The 25,751-nt window shown below is 39.3% G+C and overlaps 1 protein-coding gene across 2 annotated transcripts in view; it reads left to right on the top strand.

Moving 5' to 3' along the window:
- Positions 1 to 1,912: 1,912 nt before the first annotated feature.
- The window catches only part of GREM2 (gremlin 2, DAN family BMP antagonist), a 107,451-nt gene continuing 83,612 nt past the window's right edge, over positions 1,913 to 25,751 (top strand). The window contains exon 1 of one of the 2 annotated variants that reach the window (XM_019746849.3): positions 1,913 to 2,450. In XM_019746849.3, coding sequence (XP_019602408.3) covers positions 2,230 to 2,450 — 221 coding nt within the window. In that variant the 5' untranslated portion in view covers positions 1,913 to 2,229. The remainder of the gene's footprint in view (positions 2,451 to 25,751) is intronic. The other variant, XM_074316784.2, reaches the window with a different exon arrangement.

Genomic DNA, 25,751 nt, shown 5'->3' with positions numbered 1-25,751 from the left:
TAATGATTTGTTTTCTCCTAATCACACAACTGATTGGGTATGAGGTGTCCTCTTAATCTTCCAGTTTTGCTCTTTGTTACCTGAAGGAGAGAGTTGAATTATTACCTAGAATGAAGTTTAAGATTTATCTGTGACTTTAAGTTATCCATGATTTTATTTTCAGTATTTCCAGGGATATAAAGAGTTATAATGAGCCCCCCAAATAAGCAGAAAATATGACTACCTGTTTGTTTTCCTCAGTCACTTCTTTTTTTCTAGAAAGGCAATTCTAAGGAAGTACAAATTACTGGCAATTATTACTTAATGGAACATATTATAATCTGCCCTGGAATAATGTGTAAAATGAATATTTATCAATTGGTCAGATGATTTCATGAATTGTTAGCTCTTCTGTGCAAAGGCAGGCAGGAACCAGAATCTGCTATATTAACACTTTACTATCCTTTGACTTGAGTAGTTCATACGGAATGAACTACTAATCTCAAAAAGATAAGAAGGAAAACAGTCATCCAACCTCCCAGCTCTGTTTGCTGTCTACCTTCATAACCTAAGGCAAGTCACATTATCATTCTCCAACTCTGTTTCTCCACCTGGAAAATCTGTGTCTCCTTTCTTTCTCAGACTGTTGAGACCTTTAGAGGAAATGCACTCTACACATTCAAGGATTTATGACCGTGTTATTTTTTTAACTGCCTACCTAAAGAAAGGGAATGGGTTGGAGTTGTTAAAGTAATAAGGATATGCTATTTGAAGTTGGATTGTGGTTGGCAGAAACCAACAGCCAAATGTGGTTTTGTTTTGGATTTCTTTTGTCAATTTCAGTTGATTTCAGGTTGGCCCATTCTGAAAATAGGTTTCATTTCGGAATTCCTGGACTGTGCCCAAGTAAGAAAAGCAAGCAGGTACTCTGTTTGGTGATAATAAATTTCGAAAAGTAATTATTGTTTCCTATTGTGATTTTGCAATAAAATACAGAATGAGTTGGGCTGGAACCAGAATATCCAATACTAAGTAGTATACAGAAAGGGATAATATTGGGGGGAAATTTTTCAAGTGAAAAATCAAAATAGAGCTCACTGATTTCAGAAGCAATGGCTTCTTGTCAAGAATAACTGTCATTAAAATTTCCATAGGCACTGGTGAAAATGATTTTGGGGGAAAGGCTGAAGGAGGAGCTGTTTTATAAAACACAGCGAAACTTAATTTTATTCTTAATTTTCCCAGCCAACTTTGTAAGATCTCAGGAGGATTTTCTTGGGCTATTTCTCTGCTGAGGGGCCAAAGTTTTATCTCTATTGACACATACAGATTAAAAATTTTAATCCAGGAAACTTTATCAGTCTTCCTTGGCTAGTGAATCACACCAAGAGCGTCTCAGTTTTGAGACTATCAGTGGGGAGAAGACCAAAAAATAATAAAAAGAGGAAGCATGCAGGCGTCACTGGAGCCTCCTGATATAATACACCGAGCCCACGCAGCACAAGAATTGGTCTGGCGTCATTGTTCTCTGGATGCTGCAGAGTCTGATTTGCATTAGAGACCTCTGCATTCAATAAACAAAAATAAGGATAATGATGACCAAAGCGCTATTTGGAACAGAAAACAAACTCAGGCAATGAGTGTTTTCCACTGAATTCATTCAAGATTTTATTAGTTGAGCTCTCACTTAGGTTGTAAGGCTCAGCTTGCTTTTAATTTCACTGGCCTCAGTTATTCAAAACAAAAGGAGACTGGAGAGAGAGAGAGAGAGAGAGAGAGAGAGAGACAGAGACAGAGACAGAGACAGACAGAGAGAGAGAGAATGAGAGAGAGAGAGAGAGAGAGAGAGAGAGAGAGAGAGAGAGAGAATGAGAGAGAGAGAATGCGCACGTATCACACACATGCTTTGTACATTCTTCACATTGCAAACCCATCAACAAAAGAAGGAAGAAGATCTGAGGCGAATGAGGGTTTTTGCGGATTTAGGGGATGGAGAATTTCTCTACATAAACAAGAAGGTTTGGATTGGAAGTCTGCTAAAAAAAATGTTACAGCTGACCACAAGGTTGTAAATCCACAGACTGGAAGGAGGAAAAGAGAAACATCGCAAGCGACTGAAGTGTGTGTGGCTGCAATGTTTGTGGGTTAGATGAGAAACAAGCGCTGAGTGAAACGGAGAAGGGGGGGTGGCTGGTGTGATTTGTTTGGTGTTCAGAGCCAATAGAAATCCCAGACTGTGATAATATCCCCATGCAGCGCCGAGAGACGAGTCAGAGCGAAGTCTCCGGCTCCTTCCCCATCTGCGAGCGCGGCGGGCCGACCGCCCCGGGGCTGCACACTCCAGCGCGCGGCGCTTATGCGCGTCTGCTGGAGTCCGGCTGCTGCGGAGTGTGTAACTCAGAGGAAGCAGAGGGAGAGGGAGAGAAAGAGAGAAGGGACCCGAGGAGGAGGCTTCCATCACGTCATTGCAGGTATGAGCTTGCCACGACTAATCTGACACAGACACGGTTTCTGATTTCAACCTTCACAAGACACTTAAAAGTAATTGACATTGTTCCATGGCGGGTCCGTCCGTACAGAAAGCGCTGAGTGAATGTCTCGCCTGTTTCACCCGTAGATAATTTAAGCTGTTTGCGTGTGCTTTGGGGCCACAAGGTTTATTCACCTATTGACTTACCCGTGGGTGTAAAGCAAGGACCTTCAAACTTGACCATGATCTCTCTTTTTTTGAAATAACCTCACTACCTGCAAGTTGTCACGCTGCCCATTTAGACCTCTTGGTGATATCCACTGTAGTTCTGAACTATAGCAAGTCAAACACCATCTATCTGATGGTTAGAAAGCAGTGTTTGAACATTTCCCACCTACCTACCAGGTGAATATCTTCCTCAGAGGAACAGGAACCACAGTGGTCTTGGGCATGGTTGTGATTTTTAAAGCATATAGCCAAGGTGGACTAAGTTCTTGAGTGAAAGACCACTGTAGCATTAGGCTGTGGTTGGAGGAGAAAAAGAAAGAAGGGAGATATTTTAAGATGTAATTGTAAGGGACTCTTCTCGTGTACCTGATTTATTTTTACATTGCCTTAGGGTCTGAAAATATATTTGTAATTCTGCACCCGCAGGCAGGATGAGTTTCAAGACCTCATGTATCACTACATTGAAAATGTATGAATTGGAACCCTGTCACAAATATACTTGTAAGGAAATGTCAATTTTTGGTTTGATTTTACTTGATCCTAAAATTGGCAGACTTCTGGCTGTTTCTTTCTTTTCCTTTCTTAATTTCTTTTATTTTGAGCCATGAGTTTTATTTTTACTATGTTTAATTTTGAATTTTGAAGATGGGTAGAAAACTCTTTTTCTTGTTGATTACTTGTGATTAGATTAACATTGCTTAATGAGTTCAGTCTTTCCCTTGGAAAAGCCAGAGGGGACTGAATGAAGGCTCAGTTAGGAGGTTAGTCTTGCTCTGGACAGTCCTCGCATACTGGTGTGTAACTGCTCTGATTCCCTATAAAAGAGAGCTTCGCCTGCAGTGAAGAACGTACACAGACTGGGGCTCTAGTTCAATGAGAGCATGACACTGCAGCAGGTGCAGGGGCACTCCTCTAAGTGGATTCTTAGGCGATCATAACCAAACCATCCACTGATAACTCACAATCAATTCCGCATTCAGTCGTGCCTGGTTTACAGGGCAGAGCTTATCCCAAGACATGTGCCTGACCATGGAAGATAAAGAAGCTGTAAGAAAGGTATTTGTGTTCCATATCACAGTGGAGAATGTACATTGCCCCGTTTTTAATCCGATGAACGTGTTCTTTTGTCATTAAAGAAAATGTATGCTTAGCTATACTATGGAGTCAGGAATACTGTCCATATTTTTGCCCATTCCCAGATTTGAATGATTTAACAAGGTGTTTTTGAAATCGTGCCCAAAAATAGACATGGAAAGTAAATATTATACTTAGGAGAGAGCATTTTGATTCTATAGATGGATAGTTTATTCTCTTTTTACATCACAAGCATCTTGATTATAAAGAATTTACCTAGTGAAATAGATACAAATGAATTGACCCAACTAAATTCTATTTGTAGTTGAAAGGGTAGTTTTGCGTCACTGTGAACATTTGTGAATCTTCAATAAATATAATATCTGAAATAAATCAAGACCCATTTCCCTCTTACCATTCAAAGTCTAAATCAATGCTGGGCACGATGATCCCAACTGAGTGGATGAGAGACTGAATATATAGACTTCGTATGGACAAAGAGACACTGATGGCTTTTCAAAGATGAATATAAACAATGCTTTGATTATTCGTTGTTTTGTGCTATCATTCTTCGTTGAGCAGGGTACAAATTCCTGTGGATCTCAGTGCAGCCAGCCACAGCTTTAGATACCCTTAAGTTATAAGTTTTGTAAAGTTTGGACAAGGTGTATGCCTTTAAATCTCTTTAAAGTAAACACCTCTTCCTCAGCCCTCTTCTTCTAAAGCAAAGGAATGGAATTAGACTCTGCGTCTGGGCGCAGGGTTCTTATTGATATGGAAAGGACCTAGCAGCCTGAGTCAAGGACAAACATTGAGAGGCTGCTGAGGCCCAGGCACACAACAGATTAGACCAGATTAGACTCACTCCAGTGTTGCTACAGCCAGCAGACCAAGTTGCAGGCATTTTCTCTGTACCAGGGACATTTAAGTAGTTAGGAGAAAAGTAACAAATTATTTCCTTTTTTTTAATTGAAATTTATTGGGGTGACAATGGTCAACAAAACTATATAGGTTTCAAGTGTATATTTCTATAATACATCATCTATATATTGCATTATGTGTTTACCACCCAGAGTCAGTTCTCCTTCCATGTAACAAATTATTTCAACCAAGGGAAATGTGCTGAGTATTGGGCTTGAAACAAGTCACACAAAGGACCAATAAATGAGACACATTGTTTTGAAGGGGAAAGTATGCAATTATTTTAGGCCTCTGGTGCCATCTACTTCTATGTTGGCTTAGCTATTTCTCTTTCTACCACAGAGTTCTGGTTTTATTTTCTGTAAATTGGACACGCTGACCTAATAATGTGTACAATTAATGTTGATCACACGTCAAGCTAAAATATGGTCCTTAGACCATTCATCTAAATTATTTTCCATTGCCACCACTTCTAGTTGGGAAGATGTCTGATTGCTCAGCCCAGGAAGAAGCACAGATTTGCAGAGCAGAATCCCAGAGCCATGACAGAGTACGAGGATACACAGTGAGAGGGCGAAGCGGCAAGGGTATGGAGTAAGATGGTATAAAGATTGGCATCCTTAACTATAAATCCAGGAGCCAAAGTAATAATGAGTTTATATTCTCAAATAAGCTGCAAGTATAAACTTTTGGTGAGACTTCCTGCATATTTTAAACATATTCTCATACATACACATGTGCCTCACTCAGGTGTGGGATGGACATAAATACATGTGCTGTGAACACTCCTGTACATATAGGCCAGGAGAGGGCAGCAAGCAGACTCTGAAAAGTGATGTGTCCTCTTGACCAGGGGGAGAGGCTAATCTCCAAAGGGCTAAAAAATGGCTCCCTAACTTTATGCACTTTCCTCCCTGTGGAAGCAGAAGCTGGAGTCTTATTAAGGGATATACCATTCAGAAAGGTTTGTTTTTATTTTTGCCTCCAGACTTGACGCTGCCTGGCAAAATAAGAAAAGCGGGATATTTAGCAGAGAACTCAATTACCCTTTCTTTTAATGAGCTTCATCCTTTGAAGCGACTCAAGCAGTCATTATCTTTACTCTCTCAGTGGGAAAAAGGGAAGCAGAATTCAGAGAAAAGAGGAAAAGAAAGAATGGGGTTTCTTGAGCTGGTTCTCCAGGGAAAGTGTTTGTGAGCTGCTTTATCAATAGACCCAGTCTTCATTTGGACCATGTCTCAAACTCAAGTTCAGGGCCACGGGGAGACGTGTTGTACACTGACAATCAAGAGTACCTCCGGAATCGTAGCAAATTTGGTTTCAAAACAGAAGATCTGGAATAGCTTCTTTTAGTGATATGCAGAATCTAAGACGTGCTAAAAAATAAGAATTATACATCTACCTCTTAGAAGCTCAGAGGTGGTCAAATCTAGTCTATACTAAACCTCATCCAACCTTTTTTGGCTAATGAAGTGTTGGTACCATCGCAGAACATCATATTCTAAAGACAAACCATCAATGTGCATAGAAGAAAGAAATGATCACTCTTCACTGGGGTTGCCCGTAGCCGGTCGTCATCATTTCTGCATGATTCGTCCTAACTTAGCTAGGTTGGCGATGTCACCTTCAGAACGCCCTCGTCTCTTTGCCACCTTTGATTCAAATGCCACACAACTCGCTGCTAAACATGAGGACCCTAGGAGAACGCTCAGAGCTGGGCTTTAAATCAATGTCTGAGAGGCCCAGAGTAAAAGCATTCCGGGTGAAAAAGCTGTTACTCCTGAGAGACGATAAGGCAGAAGGGACATTGGTCTGGGGATAGCACATTGGGAGGGGAAAATCATGACAGGTGTGTCAAGAAAGAGTGATTCTGAGGGCTTGGGGGGCTCTGGGTTCTGGAAGGCGCAGGAGGCTATCCACCAAGGGCTTAGGAGCGTGTGTGCATGAATGAGGCCGAAGACCCTCTGATGGCGACTTTTCTCTGGTACCAATGTACTCTGCTAGGAGAGGTGGTGTCCTTGAATAAAAGCAAAGGTTTTTTTCAAGGACAAAGTAAAGATTCCTTGGTGTCTGGGAGAAAAGGGAGGTTGTTGTGTATGTTCCCCATTCTCAGCCAAACTAGCCTCTGCTGCACTCCACTTACTATCTGGAGCTACGTAATGCCCTGATGTTGGGCAAGCTTAGATGAAAGGGGAAGATTCATCCAGGGTCACGATGGAACCAAACACAATGCTGTAATAGTAGGGTATTAGCAAATAAGAGGGAGAAATATATCCTAAAGGCTGGGGTTGGGTGCAAATGGTAAGATTTATCACCCAAAGTCTAAGGCCAACAATCTCCAGTGCTGATTTTCAGTTTTAGTGTAGCACTTCCCAGTTCCTTTCAGTCAGATAAACTCCAGGTTCCATCCCCCTTTTCTAGATTACTTTCCATTAAAGAAATCTCATTACTGATGGGGAAATCTCTGGGAAGGCACTTACCTGTTTGAGATGCAAAGCAGGATAAGATCATAGTATTTTAGCAAATACAATAACCGTTATAAGAAGACACACTTGAGGGTATGTTACATTAAGGAAACATTTCTGAATTATGAATGCAAAGGAATTAGAAACAAAGGAAATATATGACTTATGGAAAAATTCTCTTGAAGGAGAGTTTTTGAAAGACATGATGCCAAGAAAACAAATATTCCCAAACATGATTTTCATGTTGTGGATTAGTAGCAGTTCTGAGCTAAAATCATTTTCTCCTATACTTTGTTTAAACAGTGGGAGAGGGGAAAAAAAAAAGAGAACGGAAAAAAAAAGAGAAGGCGTTGAGCAAGGGAACACTTGACTAGCTCGTGTGAAATGCTTAGTTGACTTTGTCTAGTACAAACATTGTCTGCATTAAAAATATTATTCAACCTGGCTCTATAACTGTGACTCTAAAGGCTGGGAGGAAGCTAATCTTATCATCTGTGGAAAGCTAGCCACCTTGTTCTGCTTTTATGCAATTATAACATGAACCCTGCATAATGCATTATATTTTCAAATTATAGTAGCATTTGGGGAAAGTTGTTAGATATGTGATATTATAGTTAATAAAAATCAAGCAGCTCTTTAATGGGATTTCCCTGCCAACTGCTTTTGCTAGGAATCTAAATTTCATCAAATTTTCAAGCGATCCTTAATTTTCCCTTAATTATATTACAAATTAAGACTCATTAACATTTGCTGAATGCTTAACATGTGGCAGATTATACTAGACACATGCATGCATATTATCTAATTTAATCTTCACCACAACCCTGGGAGTTTATCTTCCTCAAGTTTTTTTGATTAAGAGACTTGCTTATAACCATAACATTTGATAGCACTTGGTTCATACAAGCATGCATTCAACAGATATCCATTGAGTTTCTTTGTATAACAAGAGCAGCAGCAACGATAGTAATATGTCATGGTTAATATTACTTGTATGGTTCTTTATATTATTATATTTCCACATACATTGTTGCATTTGATTCCTGTATAAGCCAGTTACACATGCAAAAATAAAAACAGCAAACATCTTTCTATAGCCGTAATTTGTCACTAAATCATTGAAATTATATGGAAATTATCTTGATTGATTATTGCTTGATTTAGCTTCATATCCATAGGGATGTCTCACTTGATAGTGTATAAACAGATGAAAAATACTCACCCTCAAGCTTACTACTTGGCAGAAAAATAGATCTGTGTCGATTTTAACCCCGCTTCTAAGGATGTACTCATGTCTCGGGGCCACATCTTCTAGCCTGCAAGACACCCACCCCCTTCATTATTCCTTACGAAATATTTGGTGTATAAGTGTAGCTTCAGACATACATATCCAAGACTTCAAGTTGATAAACAGTATGGAATAAGTACTTAAGATATCTATGTCACTTCTGTGAACTCAGAGAACGTAAACTTTAGAGGAAGCAAAGAATAATCACTTTGTTTCAGAGGGTCAAAAGGTATTAAGATTCCTTTGACCTAGAAGAGGGCTATCTGGTTATGAAAACTCATTAACCTAAGAAAGTCAGGAGACCTGGGTTTGCAACTGTTTCTGTTTTTCACACCTAAAGTATGACCGTAGGGAAAGCGTACAATCTCTGGAGAGCAATCTTTACAATGAGAAGGCGGAAGGAAATCATTGTGTTTCTTTCCAGCCCTAAACATCAGTACTGCGTGCTTCCTTCTGGGACAATAGCTAATGGTGCTTGAAGGATGACCATTTGCTAAGCATTGTGTAGGTATCATGTAATTGTACAAAAATCCTAATACTAAATTGTTATTATTATCCCATTTTAGAGATAACAGAGGCTTAGAGAGACTAAGAGCTTACAAAAAAATCACACAGCCAAGTAAGTTGCAGAACTGGATTTCAAGGCCACCTCTTCTACGTTTCCCATAGAATGTTGTGCCTTCATTCACTTATTTATAAATATGTATTGAGAAAATACTATGTGCAAGATGCTGAGCAAGGTTATAGGGTATCATATTGATGAGCTCAAAACTAATGGGAAAGACCAAGAATAATCTAGTAATTGTAATGGGTTTTGCTAATTATTACAATATAGGATGTTCTGAAACTCTTAAGATATTATTTTTGCCTTGTTGACAACACCATTTGACAATATAAGTTATTATAATAGCTCAAATCTTTTATTTTTATCATTTCAGGTATTTCTCCTCTTCCAGTATAGTAGGGTTTTAGTCTTCCTTGTGTAATTATTTTTGTAATATGTTTATATCTTTTTTTGCGGGGGGATATTGGGGAACAGTGTGTTTTTCCAGGACCCATCAGCTCCACGTCAAGTTGTTGTTTTCAATCTAGTTGCGGAGGGTGCAGCTCACTGGCCCATGTGGGAATCGAACTGGCAACCTTGATGTTATGAGCACAGTGCTCTAACCACTGACCAACCAGCCGCCCATCGGCAGCTCAGCTCCAAGCTCAAGCCATTGTTTCCCACTGGCCCATGAGGGAATCGAACCGGTGACCTTGGTGTTATGAGCACTGTGCCCTAACCATTGAGCAAACCGGCTGCCCTGTTTACATCTTGCAGTAAATTTTCAGTTCCCACTAGGAGAGAGTTCATTTCTTTTTTATTTATATTTTTTGTTTCCCAGTGCAGAATTGGTGCTTAATTAACTGTTGAGATCCAACTACATCTAATTTAGAGCTAGGATCAGAGACTTCTGTTTATTCTGCTGAAAAGGCACAGTCTTCAAAAAGCTTATCTGCTGAAAGGCACACATCTTGCATAACCTAAACAAATGAAAGCTCAGTCATTTGTCCTGGAAAAATGTTTTTCTTTTGCCTTGTGTTACACATCCCTGTTTAAAATGATTATTTCAGTAAGAAAACCCAACTGTCATTTAAAAAAAAAAATCAGTGAACTTTCTTTTTTAAAAGAGTTACTTCTTTGAGTTTAAAATTCTAAATCAACCATTTTGACCGATTTTTTCCCCCAAGTGAAAGAAAACTTCACTATTACAGATAGCAAAGTGCTCCTTCAAATTTATCCTTCATTCCTCTGGGGTTACATGGATTGGTCATAATATACTGGAATACTCACCAACTTTCTGGACACAGAACTTTAATTTAGGAATTGACAAACTCTCGCTCATGCAGAGAAAAGTGATAAGGTTACCAAAGATTCATTTTGACGATTGGAAGACTTAATTTAGGAGAAGCAGGAGAGCTCAAGAAGACTAATTTGCTCTCTGTGGTTGCAGAAGGAAGATTTTTTTTTTTAAAAAAAGTCTCTGTACTGAGAGTTCTTTCCCTTGGGGGAATCTATGAGAATTTAGGGGAATCTGTCAATGTGGATGGGAAAAAAAAAATTGCGTCCTTATTTTGATGACTTTGGAACTGAAATTTCACATTATCTTTAGTTATGAGTGTGAGCAACGAATCACCGTAGTATTAGCAGAACTGTGGTTTTGTCACCAATAGAAATCAGAGCTGTTTTCATTACCACATTACAGTCTCGAAATATCACTTACATGTGTCACCACTTCAAAATTATGGTGGTTACTATACCTGCTTCTCATAAAGAAGAGCATAGAAATCTATAACACACTTTTGTTTTCAAACATATTGATACATTTCTATATACAGATTTTTATTTAATTTATATATGTAAATATATAAAATATAGTTTCTTATGTAATATTATTTATTTCTGAATTTGGAAACATTACTCTGAGAATGAGATCTTAGGCTTCATGAGGCCCAAAAGGGCTGATGGAGGGGAAAAAAACCCAAAAACCCACTCTGTAGGGCGGTAGATTTGGCTTATTAGATGGTGACCTTTCTATCCCCTGAAGTTGCCCCAAAGAAAATTTCTCACCCTGTGAGCCAAGGAAGCTTGCGCTGGTGGGGGTGGCGGTGTGTGTGCTGGATGGAATTACTTGAGGGGAGTCGTATGTCAGATATGGAGCTGGGCCTTGATGCTGCCAGCTAACACTGAGGCTTTACAGGGTCAAGACAAAGAGATGAGGAAAAGTCCATCTCTTTCCTCAACTTGACAATGTGAGAGTTTGAGCCAACTGGCTTCTGTAAGGAGGGAAGAGTTCCTGAGGGCATACCTCTTGCCACTTATCTCTGTGCTTGTAACTGGGATGGTCTCAAACATCAATCAGTAATTACTTGTTGGGTGTGTGCATTGGATGGCTCAGGGCCAGAGTTGACAATGAGTCTGGTTGGTTCCCTGAAGAGTCTGAGCAGATCTTCTTGGGCTTACTAATCATAGTTCCCTGCTGCATTGGAATTCTCTTTTCATGTTCTTTTTTCCTCTGCTATCCCGTGAGATAATGAAGCAGCCATGATTATTTTCATCTTTATGTCTCTGGTACAAGATGCTTGATGTTTTGGCAAATGAATGAATGCCCCCGTAGAGGTCATTACTGTTGCAGAACCAGTGGCCCCATTTTAAAAATAAATGAAGGCAGAAAATATGAGAAATAATCCTTCTGATTTTACTCTATGTAAGTATCTTTGCAGGATGGGCTCAGGGAGAACATTAATCCTATGTCACACTGTTAAATCCTTGGCCACTGAGCACCCAAATGAGAACCTCACAATGAATCCTGTTAATGGTAAAACGAGCAACCTCTTTCCTATTCAACTCAATGCAAGTGTTGACAGCAAATAGCTTTCAGGATTGCTGGGACCTTGGCAGGCTCTCGTAATTTCTAGGGAGGTAAAGTATTTTATTTAGGGCTTAAGCTGAGGAGGAGAGAAGTTCTTATTAGAGGATGCCAAGTGTTCTTACAAGTGTGTCTTTCACTCTGCTATGATTATGGAACCTGTTCTGGTTCTGGAAGGCAGTGCTTATGCTAGAAGGGAGAGTTGGAAGGGGACAAGGAAGGATGCATTGTGCACTGACTATGCATTCGAGATATTCGAACATCTAATATCTTGTTGAATGTGCATAACAGCTTCTTGAGGTAAGTGCTCTTGTCCACATTTTACCAACAAAGAATAGCGGCTCATTGAGCTTCAGTAAATTTCCTAACTTCACACAGCCATTAAGTTGCTAAATAAGCATTAAACCAAGGGCTTAAGAACTCCAAATAAAATTCTCCATCTTTTTAGTATAACAAAGTTCTGAAACACTGCTTTTTCCTTCAATAATTTTGGCCCTGTTGCCTCGCATTAGGTTGCCTCGATTTAGGTTTCAGACTAGGGACTCCCAGAGATAAGGGTCCAGGTGGATTGTGTTGGGTGGGTCATCAAACACAGAGGGGTGTGCCCTAAATTTGGAGCATGAGCTTTGGAGTCAGATTAACCTGGCTCCACTTCTATCTGTGTGGGAATATTACTTATTATCAATAATCTTCATCTAAAATTATATGGTATTATTTTAAGAATTACATGAGCTAATGCTTTTAACCCAGGCACTAAAATACAATTATTACTAATTTTTTTGCAGGCTTTTCAAATTAGTGGATTAGGGCAAACAAGCACGGGTCTTCAGAATGGGTATCTGTGAATGTTTGGTAAAAGAAAAGTTTATTGCTGAGTATACTTCAGAATTGGGAGTTCAAATCTAATTTTGTGAACTGACATAAATTAAGGTGTTTGGGTCTTTATTTTTTAAATAAAGTTGAAAATAATAATTATTTGGAAGAAGAGGTAAACACTCTTCACAGAATCATTGATTCATTCAACAATTATTTATGGAGCTAGATCTGGAAAATGGCAGAATATCAAAAGATGGACTGTATTTTCAAGGAGCTTATAGCTATTGGGGAAGACAAGTCATGCATTCATCAATAAGAACACAAGGCAAAAACTGGGTAGAATTAGTAAAGACATGGACAAATAAGGTGCCATTGGAGTTGCAAGAGTGAGATGTTATTCCCAATGAAGAACTCTCCATGCTCCAGGAAGGCCTGATCGCACAGTGTGCCACTTTTCATAATTTCCTTTCTGTTTTCTCCACCCCATGTCACCTGTTAAATATTTAATGCCTTATATCTCATAGAATTTTAGAGTTATAAAGAAACAACTTACTTAATCTCGTTTGACATAGAAGGAAATGATAGCCCAGAAAGTTGTGTGTATTTTTAGACTGCAAGCTAAGTTTGTTGTAGAACTAGAACTAGGACCCAGGTTTCGTAGTTCCCTGTCTGTTCCTCTTTCTACTACACCGTGCCCCACAATGAGCTGCCCCACATTAGGCTGAGTCAACAGTACATAAAGTGTTGTAAGACAGATTTCACAAAGGTGCAAGGTGCAGCCAAAGTGGGGGAGAAGTCATTTTACTTTGCCGACAGTAGAATGATTTTGTATAAATGCAGTTGAGTTTGTTGTTGTTATTGTTTAATTTGGATGAATTTTTTTTCCTACTGTCCGCAGTACTAAATTATTCCAGAATTTGAACTCTCCAAGGTTGGAGCCCATTGAAATAGTTCCAAACATTATAGAAGACCAGCAATGCCTTCAGCTCAAGTGATGAATAAATGGAAAATGGAATAAAGTAGGAGGAATAGTAAAGCAGCCTTTGATTCTCCTTCCCTGGGTGCCAAGTGCTATGGGGCATTTTGTCTCATTGAAGAAATAGCAATGACTTTTCCTTTCCCTCTTTGGATCAAGGATGGATCTTCTTTGTCATATTTGTCATCAGGTGTTTCCCATCCCCAGCACTGGCATCTTCACTAGTCCAACCGCCCCATTGGACTGGTTTATTTGGTCATGCTTAGAATTACTTTCACTAACAAATACATTCTCTGGACAGGATTCAGGGAGAGAAGGGAGTTTGTGTCAGAGTCTATCCAGAACTTCCCCCTTCTGTTTGTCAGAGGAAGGCCACTCTGGGAGAAAACATCCTGCTGTGCCTCGGCCAGGTCCTGTGAGCCCAGTGCTCCAATGCCTACACTCACCTTTCATTTCTGGAACCAGACATACACACAACCAGACATACATCTGGGACAGAGTCCCCAATAAATAGAAGGCAGCTCCCTCATTTATTCTCTATCCAATGAATGAATGAATGAATGAATGAATGAGTGAGTGAATGAGGTACAGAAGTCCTTATCCGCGGTGCTGCCAGACAACTATGAGGGTCAGCGACAGATGGACTGTTGTGGGGGAAATAGTGTCCCTTGCAGAGTCCCACAGACATTTGACTCCAGGAGAGAAAGCAGCAGGGAGCAGGACAGAGCTCAAGCAGGGCATATCCGACACAGAAAAGCCATATTCCAGGGCTATTTTTGTTCGTCATCCTACTTAAGTTGAGTTTACATGCCATTGACTTTGAGTAATTGGGCTGTGGGAGATAAAACAACTAACTCTTAATCAAAAGTTCTTTTCATCCAAATTTGGAGCAAAAATTGTAAATTCTGTTTTTTGGGGTTGAAAATGAGATAGCATTGCCGATGACTGATATCTGAATAGGCACCATATGGATTTGTACAAAGGGAAGAAAATAATCCTCAGTTGTAAAAATATCTTTGGTCTTCATAAGGGTAATATGCACCCACATGTTTCTGTCAGGTGGTTTTGCTATAAACGATTATTCTTGGACTAATAGAAAAAATTCCTTTTATAGTGATTGTACATTTTCCCAGATTATCAGTGTAGCATGCAAAATCCCACAACTTCAGAAACTCAAAAGATCAAAGGCAGAGAGGCCAGTGCACTCTTTAGACTCACCACACTAGTACAATAGTTTGACTACCAGAAAGCCCCTCTACTGACAACAAGAAAGTGTACTCTCATAATTACCAAACTGCACTGTGAAAATTGATATGCATTCCTAATTCTTGCATTAGATATTCCTGTTGTTTCTTAATGGCAGTAAAATTCAAATTGTCTCCATATGGTTAAAACATTGGCCAATTGAGGTTTGGAGCTGTTTAGTCAATATTAACTGCTGTGGTGTTTAACTGATTTTCTGTTTCAAATGACAGCCAGAACTATCAAATAAACCCAAAAATATTTATTAGGGTGGCTTCTGAATATATAGACTATGGTTAATTACACAGACTCAATAATCTCACTAAAAGAGGAGAAAATATTTTTTTTCCATCTGTGTAAACCCCTCTGGCATAGGGTAGGTGCATTGCAAATGTTTTGGGGGCACATGAAAAAAATTAATAACTTAGAGCATGTGAATTTGTAAGTATGGATCTGTAATTGTTATAAGAAAGTCACAAATAACGTTAATAAATTGGCCATCAGCTTAGAACTTTAGCTCTATGTTGTCAGAGTTTTGATTTATACATATTCAACCGATATTTATTGAGTGTTTACAACGTGCCAGGCACTAGGAAACCTAAAAAAAGACTCAGATATGGTCCTGCCCTCCAGCAGCTCCCAGTCCACTAAGAGAAACAAGCACTGAACAAAGAACAGCCACATTGAATAGCAAGGGAGACCTTTGAGCAAAGTTAAGTGGGACTGGCAACGATGGCAGCATGAATCACTGGTTTTGGTTAGAAGGGATTCTTAGGCACACATTGTACTGGAAGAGATGATATGCTTGTTATACTCAGCAGTTTACAACTTTCACACATCATCTGTTTAGCAGTTTCTTTCTTTTTTCTTTTTTCTTTTTTTTTGGGGGGAGGGGCGTTGTGACACTGCAATAAATCAGCTGTGCAACTTTTTCCTAGTTCCTTGAGGTATGAGTAAATGCATACCTGTTTGTGGCATCTAAAATATCCAGCTGGTTTGCTCGCCTGTGGCTCAGGACTCTCCTTCAGAACTCTGCCCTCTGAACACTCTGGCTTCTGGCTTTTGCGGCACACCAGAGACAGTGGTCTCATTCCTGGCTTTTCCTGAAAGGATCGTAACCATATCATAAAAAAGGATTACTGGATTCCAAGCAAGTCACATTCAGGTGTAGTTCTTTGGGAAAAACAGGATCTGAGGAAGGTAATGTGCCTCAGTAGAATAGTAATACTATTTTGCTTCTGGTTTCATATCTGCCGTTGGCTGGATTTTAGTTCATGAGGAAGAACAGTAGAGCAGGCTTGTAATTTCCAGCCTTTATTTACTTGTGCACCAGCCAGATGCAAGATGAAGAAAGTGAATACCAAAAGGTCAGATACTTTTCTTTTTTCTTTTTTTTTTTTGTCTTCTCCCCCAAGTACGCACAAGGAGATAACCAAATGTTTGTTTTTCTATCAGAACATAAGTTTGGGTACATCTACGTGACTAGAGGCAGCTGAACTAGAATCCTGTTTCATAACAGAGGCTTACCTAGAGTGATCTAAACTATTCTCCACAGCCTGAGCGGGTATTAAAAATAGATTCAGTCCCCATGTTAATATCAGGTGGGCACACAAATGACCTTTTGTAAGTAGTAATTGGGGACAGAAAAAGTTACGTGGTTACAGTTTTGCATTTCCTTAGCTTCCCCCTGGAAAAATATAATGGATCACTCAAATATCGACTAAAATTTTCTCTACAGAATAAATGTTATAAAAAATGATTGATTAGATTGAGGAGTCTACCTTAGTTTAAACAACCATGTTTCCCCGAAAATAAGACCTTGCCGGACCAATGTGTCTTTTGGAGCAAAAATTAATATAAGACCGGGTCTTATTTTACTATAAGTAAAATAAGTATAGTAAATAAGTAAAATAAGACCCGGTCTTATATAATATAATATAATATAATATAATATAATATAATATAATATAATACCGAATCTATATAATATGATATGATATAATATAATATAATATAATATAATATAATATAATATAATATAATATAATATATAATACCAGGTCTTATATAATATAATATAAGACTGGGTCTTATATTAATTTTTGCTCCAAAAGACACATGACAGTCTGGCTAGGTTTTCTTTTCCGGGAAATGTGGAAGGAGGATTTCCATCTTCCACATGAATTCAGGAATGCCAATGATGCAATAATAATAATGACAACAAAAATAATGTCTATCATTTATTGCGCCCATGCCATAGTAGCGCGACCTAATTAGAACTGTTAAAGTATTCCCCCATTATCCATGAGGGATACATTCCAAGACCCCAAGGAGATGCCTGAAACTCTGATAGAACCGAGCCCTATATATACTGTGTTTTCCTATACATACATACCTATGATAAAGTTGAATTTATAAATTAAGCACAGTTAAGAGATTAACAATAACTAATAATAGAATAATTATAACAACATACTGTAATAAAAGTTAGGTGACTATGGTCTCTCTCTCTCTCTCTCAAGTTACCATGTTGTCCTGTCCTGTACAGTATGGAATGCTGGACAAAGGGATGATTCGCATCCCAGGTGGGATGCACTGGGATGGTGCAAGATTTCATCACGCTGCTTAAAATGGCATGCAATTGAAAAACCTATGAATTGTTTGTTTCTAAAATTTTCTCTGTAATAGTTTCAGAGTGTGGTTGACTACAGATAACTAAAACTGCAGAGAGCCAAACCACGGATAAGGAGAGACTACTGTGTTACAGTAGCTGCCCCTTATTTAGGACTTACTACATTCTAAGTACTGGAGTAAATCTTTTACGTGCATTTAAGCCTTAATAACTGTCTTGAGAAGAACACTGCTATCTCTGCTCTCTAGAAGGCTGAGAGTCAAGTTATTTCCCCTTGAGCAAAAAGTTAGGCCCTTTGTCTATCTACCTCCAAAACTCTTAACTCAGAATCTTCATGCTAGACTGTGACCTGAGCGTGTTATTAGGTGTTTTACAAACGCAATCATATTGAATTTTTAAAGCAACTTCGAGTCAGGTCTTATTATTCCTTTCATACAAATGAAGACCTAAAGCCACACTGCCAGTAATGAGGAGCCTGAATTCAGACCCAACTCGGCCTGACTCCAAAGCCCATGTTTTCCATCCACTCAATATGTTGCCTCCAGGCGTGTTCTAGGACGCAATCCTCATCCCCAGATTGCCTCCCCAAGGGGTTTTCTGGGCCTGAAATTCCCTTAATAGGGAATAACACCTTCCATTCCATAATTTGGAATATGACTTGGAAAGAAAAATACTGCTGGGCTATTTGAGGATTGACCCAAAGAGCCTTGGGTTAGCAAGGCTGGTGTACAGGTGCGCTGGGGGTGGGGGTAAGGCCTAGAAGAAGAAAAAGAAGAGGAGTAAGAGAATGAAGAGGAAGAAGAGGAAGGGGAAGGAGAAGGGAAAGATGAAGAAAGATGATGAGGAGGAGGAGACGAAAGAGGAAGAGGAAGAAGACTTTGAATAAATTTATTCTTTCAATTTCACTGTAGGATTTCCTGAAAATATTATTTATAAGTACACATGAGGCCAAAGAGCATATATAGTTATAACTTGGTGTTTTGCTTCAGTCTTGCCTTTATAGCTTGTTTTGGATTTGTTATTAAATTCTCCAATGTTCTACCCATGTAGGTATCTCACCTATCATTCTAAAGTTGCTCAGTTCAATTTTTTTCTATCCCCTTAGACTCATATCCAATATTTTTCCCCATTGTATTTCAAGAAAATGAGAGAATAAAGAATGACCCGATTTTCACCCATTGATTAGTGATTTACTGAACGTTTCCTCTGTATGAAAGACTTCAACCCCACACAGCAACTGATGAACTGCTCCCGTAATGCCAAATGTGGCGTGTGCCTTGCCGAGGGGAGAACGTAACTTCTGGGAAGAAAGCTGATGAAACTCCTCTCAAAACTAAGACGGCCATGAAATTTATTGTCCAAACCAGAATGCTTTTCAGAGTGGAAAGAGGGTGCGATTAATAATTACACTTGGATAACAGACAGAGGCTGGGCCATTGCAGGGCAAACAAGGGCATGAAGAAAGAGTGGTCTGGTCTCTAAGGTAGTATAATCTCTTTATGATAACACAGTGCTTTGCATATCACATATGCCATGTAACTGACACTGAGAACAATCACATATATTTATTTACAAGCATTGAGAACCTACTGTGTGCCAGGTCTAGACTAGGCACTGTTAAGGATTCAAGGACGACATTCACAGTCTAGTGAAAAAAGAGACATAGATAACTTATGTTAGTAATAGTAACAATGCTAACCAACATTTACTGAGAACTTTCCATATGACATACACAATGCTGATTAATTTTTGTCCATTATCTCATTTAATCTTCACCTAATCCTATGAACTAAGTAGTGTAACCAGGCTGGGTTTTCAAATTGGGATACTGAGACTCAGCAAGGTGAACATGTCAAAGCCTTCTCACATGTAACTGGTGGAAACAGTGTTCAAGCCTCAGTGTATTCGGGTTCCAAGCCTGAGTTCATAGCCACCATACTTTGCTGCTTCCCTGCAGAGGACACCAAGATATGCGTCATGGGAGAGATTGGAGCCCATTGATGGTGGACCGCAAAGAAGACTCTTACCCTTTCCATGGGTGCATGAGGAGCGCAAGAGGAGGGAAAACTTCCCAGAGGAGGTGACATTTGAGCTGGGCCTTGAAGAATCCCCTAAATTTCCTCAGGGAGCAGAGGGGCAGGAAGAAAACTTTTCAGGCAAAGTGCCAAGCCTCACAGCGGTGCATGGGCTGGGGGAGCAAATGTTTTTCCCAAAACAACAATGCGTAAAGGACAGTGATGAACTCATGCCTTGACAGTGTTTGTCTCTTCAATGAAGAGCAGGAGAGGGCCCAAAGTCGACGACATTTTGGAGGCGCCTAAGTATATAATTGTATGCAGAGTTGTGTTTTAGGTTCATGGTCACTGTTGAGGCCAGAGCTGGATGCAGAACCTCTGCCCACGCTGCCCTGAGCTTTCTTTCACATGACAAATTGACTTCAAATACTGTCCTGTCCCTAGGAAGTAGTTTCTATCACATTTCAGAATTTTTAGAGTCTCCATGTTAAGCATTAAATCAAGAAATAAATCAAGAACAGAAAGACTTCCGTAAACCCTGTTTGTCCAGTGACATCAAATGTTGAATTTCCACCTAAGTGAATTTTGAAAATAAAAAGGAATGTTTTAACTGCTAATTTTTTTTTAAGTTTGAACATTTGTTCTTAGGGAAGTAGTTAAAAAAAGTGGTATTTATTTTCCTGCCCTATTATACATAGTGTACTAAAATCATAAAGTCAGTGTCATCCTAGAGAACATCAAATGTCCTCCTCCAAGCCCTCGTTTTTTTATTGAGATACAAACATTTCTGTTTATTTAATGAACATCTATATAGCATGTTTGCGCTGTGCCAGCTACTATTGTAAAGGCTTCACAATTAAGTGTGTCATCCTTATGAGGTTGAGACATTTCTCATCGGTGTGCCTGTGATGAATCACATGAAAACACTATGCTTTTCTGTCCTGTCATGCTGTTCCTCACTCCTTACTCTTACCATGGTGAATTTGCTTTATAGCAACGGCAAACTAAATAACTAAGCTGATTAAAATTAAGCATGACATAAAAGTACACAAGCTTGTGGGGAGGATAGGAGATATGGAGGACAGTCTTCTGGAAAAAGGTGTGAGATTTTGTGCACGGACGTTGCACCGTCTGTTTTAGTTATTCAGAGGTCACTCTGGCTTGGTTTCCAGTTCTTGACTGTATTCAAAGATATCAGATAAATGATAGTTAGGTATCTGAGGAGCTGCTTGAATGGTACAGGAAATACAAACTTTTAGCATCCTTTTGGAACCATGGGCGCTTTCGTTCTGCCCAACCCTGGGCAATTCATTTAAATGTGTTCCTTGGGTTATTCTAACTTTAAAGTAAGGAGAATGAGTTTTATGAGGTTATGGATCTAGGATGAAGTTCAGTATAATAAACAAAAGTAGAACTTCCCCCAAAATACCCAAATGGCCACTTTGGGTATCTCATTGTGTCTACTGGCACAATAGAAACAGTTAAAAGACAATCTCTACACGAACTTTGCTGAGGCATGAACTGTGTCTTCCAGTCCTAATTTCATTTAACTCTAGAAGTCATGGGATGTATCAATTAGTATTATTTTATTCACCTTCCAGGTGAAACAATTTTAGAAGCAGTCTCAAATTAAACATACCTATCTTTATACATGAGCTCTTTAGTTCAATGTATTTTTGGTTCAAAAGCCAGAAAAGAGTGTCTCTCAGCTGTAGCCTCAGCCTTTATAATTCTTCCAGTTTTAGCCTGGAGTAGAGACTCCAGTCACAGATTTTTATATCCTTGGAACAAGACTGTAAAATTTTATAGCCAATTGTGGAACCATGGTCTGAAAAACCTATTCAAACATTTCAAATATGAACTTCATCATACGATAGAATTAAGAGTCATTTATTTTCTATCAAAAGCATCATAAACAGCTCCATGCTTCGTAGTAAATCAGGAAACCAGATTGCCAGGGAAGGTAGTAGGCCTACTAGTCTGGCTGCTGGAGCTGTTTCAAAAGCTGCTGGATGACCTCCAAAGGCTCCTTCCACTTCAAAACCCTCCCTCTCTTTTCAGCAAGTCATGACTTATGACCAGGTATTGGGCAACTCAATCCACAGCCATCTGCAAAAGAGCAATCCATTTCCAGATCATTAGGAAAATTACCAAGCCTAGCACTTAGCTGAAATAATGGCCAGAAAATGTTGGAGGTGGGAGATGTGGGGAAGAAGGAACAAATGTCCTGAGAGGAAATTCCACTTAGAAACAATGCATCAACTAACATAAGAAAGGAATGTCAAAGTTGTAAGACAGTCTACCCACTTGAACCAGAATGTTCCAGGGTTCTCGATACAAACCTCCATAGTCAGATGCTGAATAACTTACTGGGGTGTATCTCTCAGCAATGGAACATCTTTCCAGTTTTCTAATAACATGAGTTTTACTCCATTCAATTTATGTATTCAACAAATATTTTTTGAGTTTCTTATATGTGTTCGTCACTCTGCCAAGCTCTGAACCGTGATTATATGAGCTATGCCCTCATTTACAGTGGCAGAGAGTGAAAACTAAACAAATAAATAATTTCCTTAGTTTCTATGTAGAAAACAGCATGAGTGTTGCTTTTCATTGGGTGGGCAGGGAAATGTCCTTTGAGGAAATGTGAGTTTAAAAGAAGCCAGTGACAGGGAGGCTGGGGAAGAACAAGTACACAATCTCTGGGCCAGGAAAGAGCAGGACCAGTGTTTTCCAGGAACTTCTACAGGCAATGGTGCTTAGAGCGTAGTATGTAAGTAGCAGTGACACTTTTAAGTTGTAAGAACAGGCCGGGATCAGACACCACACACGGCCCTGGGGCTCCGATGTTGTTCTGTGTGAATTTTATTTCAAATGAAAAGGACAGTATGACACAATGAAATGCATCTATAATATGGTATCTTTAGCTAAGTATTCCTAAAATACTGATGTAATTATGACACGTTCCTGCTCACAGACCATTGTTCGCCAAATAAAATGGAAACTCCCGTCATCATGTAACTTTAAACACATCTCTTCCGTCTCCCGTCATGTGCTCTGTGAGCCAGTTACCCCACTCCACTCGACATTCTCTGAACATGTATTGTATTTTTCTTTGCTCATATTGCTCCTTTCTCCTCCCCCACCCTGACATCTGCCTGTTGAAATCCTACCCATCCTTCCAGATCCAGCTTAAAGGCCACCTGTTCCATCAAGCCTTCCTTTCACCCTCTGCCAGAATTTATCTTTCCTTCCTCTGTCCTCCCCAAAGACTGTCTACCTCTCTTAAAGTGCTTAATACACACTGCCTTGAACTATAACTATTTGTGTACGTCCCTCTCCCCCATGAGTCCAACCTACTAAAGTTCAGCTAAATGGTAATTATAAGTTTAGGACCCTTTAGCGCCTCATAGAGACAGTTCACCCTTAGGTGACAAAAAAAGTGAGAGATGCTGGGAAAGTAACACAAAAAAGACGGAAAGTGAAGACTTGGATCAAGAATGAAATATAGTTATTAAACAAATAACTATTTTTTAAAAATGCTTCAAGTATGGTATATTCTTAGGCTAAGGTTTTCTAAAATTAATTCATGCAAATGTATTCATCCAAAATCAACCTCACTTGTGACACACAAGTGTTATTTTTTACAAGTACCAACCATTGTGTAGTAAGAAAACACAGGTCTGGTACTGGCTCTTCTTCTGATTAGCTGTGTGATCTTGTACAAAATGTATTTAACCTCAAAGAATCTACAGTTTTTCCTTATGGAAAATAAAGATGGCCTTAAGTGCTCTGCTTTTCTGTATGAATGCATTAAATGTTATACTGATGCAAAGTAAGACAAGTATTCCCATTTGATGATTACATGAATCCCTCACATTACCTCTGCAACAACACACAGGCCATGCCTTCGGAATCTCTGCTGTTGAAGTGACCGTAACAGGTGTTTTAGTTTGGGTGTCCCCAGAAACAGACACTGAGCCAAGGATTCAAATGCAAGCAGTGTACTGGGAAGTGCAAGGAACAAGGGAGTGACAGAAGTGATCAGGGGAGACAAGGCAGTCAATAAAAGGTGCATTCTAAGCCTGAAACCACATTGGGTAAATGGCTCTTAATCCAGTGGGACAACATTGAAAAACAGTGTAAAACACAGAGCTCAGAATCATCCCTGCCTACGGGTGAAAGAGCTGAGATATTAATACTCCCCTACCTGTCAATCATTGGTTAAGGATTACTGCTGGGAGGGCATGAACGCCCAGGCACTTCCAGCTCCCTGGCATGCGGGCGTAGTGTGGCAGTTTGACAGCAGTCTTCCATCAAAGAAGAAGGTGCTAACCCTTGAGAGCCAGGTTGGAGGTGCAGAAATGGTAAGGAGACTGAGGGCATATGGTGGAGCTCTGACAAAGGCTACTCCCACAGGCCTCCGTCCGTGTCAGGTCGAAGATTAGAGATTATATTACCTAAGTAGTTTCAAAATAAAGATCATATCCAGCGTAGGCAGGGTATTTTTTCACAATAAAAAAAAAGAAAAGAAAGCATTTTGCAGATCTTCGGACTAATAAAGATCTCATTCATTATAATATATTTCAGTCTGATCTAAATTTAGCATCTGCAAATTATATTACATCTATACAATTTAAATAATGCAGCTAATGAGAATAATGCATTAAAGCTTACTTATTTATATGGAAAGATGCTCATGAAAGTGAAAACATAAGTTATAAAAACTTTGGGAAAACTATGTGTATGTAAGTATTATAAAAGTCTGTTAGGAAATATTTAAGTATACAATGTAAATTTTAACAGGTTATCTTTGGGTGGTAGGTTTCTCATTGATTTCAATTTTCTGCTTATCTATAGTTCCTCATTTTTCTCTAATTTGTATTGCTTAGAAAGACTTAACTTCAATAGGGAAAAACAGACCCGAGAGTAAGAGCAGGCAAATAATCAGACCAGGAAGTAAAATCAGTTTAATCCAGAAATATATATAGTATATGTCATACATGTTTCCAGAATTCTCCACTGATTGCTTTGGTAATTGATGCACATTTAATCCTTGCCTCGCCTTACTCAGTCTCTGATTTTTTCCAGTTTAATTCACTTTCAGTAGAAGAATGGGACTGACTAGAACCCTCGCTGGAAATGTAGTGTCTTTACCAGAGGCATCTTAGGTGGAGATTGGGTAAAGCACTGAAATCAACACTTTTGAACTTCATCCGTTAAGAGCTATCTTATTTCTAGTGAGGTGAATGTGCTTTCAGCTGTCTCTGACGGAAACAACGAAGATGGGAGGCTGCAGGCCGACTGACCCCAATTCTCTGGAAAAGCACCATGAGCCTGCAGTTTGGTTATTTGTTTTCTTTCGCGGTTGGGAGCCTGGTTCATGTGTTTCTCTTGCTCTTTTTCCCAAGCCCACTCCTTTCCTCACACACCAGCCATCAGACACGGGGTCTCTTGTCTGCTAGTAAGCATAGTCCTGGACTAGTTGCTGCACATGGAGGATTCACAGCAAGGGCGTGATTAAGAGGGAGACTATGCATTAAGTTCACTCAGTGAGAAGTGTCCAAAGATCTATATGCTCGTCACAGAGAAGGAGGTCAGGCTCCATTTCTGCTAGGCAGCGATCAGGAGAAAGTCAAATTGGATGAATTACCTAAAACAAAAATGGACTTGTGCTTTGGCTAGTAATGAATTTCTAGCCCAGAGAGCTTTCCAAGTATTAATATCATTCTCGTTCTTGGCAGATGATAATCGTTAGTGAGCAAGGAACTCTATCCTCCTCAGATGATTTAGTTTTGTCACTATGTAGTAATCTTCATCTTAATGTTATGTTGAGGCATGCAGAAATTTTCCTTAAATCGGTTTATGAAGTGTAACAGTTTCTAGGAGAAGTCACAGGGCTTTTCTCCTCTAATTGTGTGTGGTTTTTGTTTTGCTTTGGTTTGGTTTGTTTCTTTGTTTTTAATATGAGTCCTGAATTAAATATAGTCAAATTCCTTAAAATTTATTTTTAGGGCCCAAGTGGGAAAATTGTTCGGAGAAGGAGCTTATTAGATGCAAATTCTTTTTAAATGTGCAGGCTTCCTCCCCACTGGTGCTCTTAGGTCAGTGTTCTTCAAACTAAGGACTGGTCTTATTCTTGGGTAGAATAGGTTACTATGTACCCATCGCTAGTTTTTGAGGGGTTCTCCACCAGCTAGGAACCTGACTTCTTTTTCTTTAATCCCCAAACTGT

This window comes from Rhinolophus sinicus, chromosome 6, assembly GCF_057876585.1.
Source record: "Rhinolophus sinicus isolate RSI-liver-muscle chromosome 6, RSI-T2T, whole genome shotgun sequence".
Lineage (NCBI taxonomy): Eukaryota > Metazoa > Chordata > Mammalia > Chiroptera > Rhinolophidae > Rhinolophus > Rhinolophus sinicus.
The sequence above is the reverse complement of the archived record's forward strand: the minus strand, read 5'-3'. Positions and strand labels throughout refer to the sequence as shown.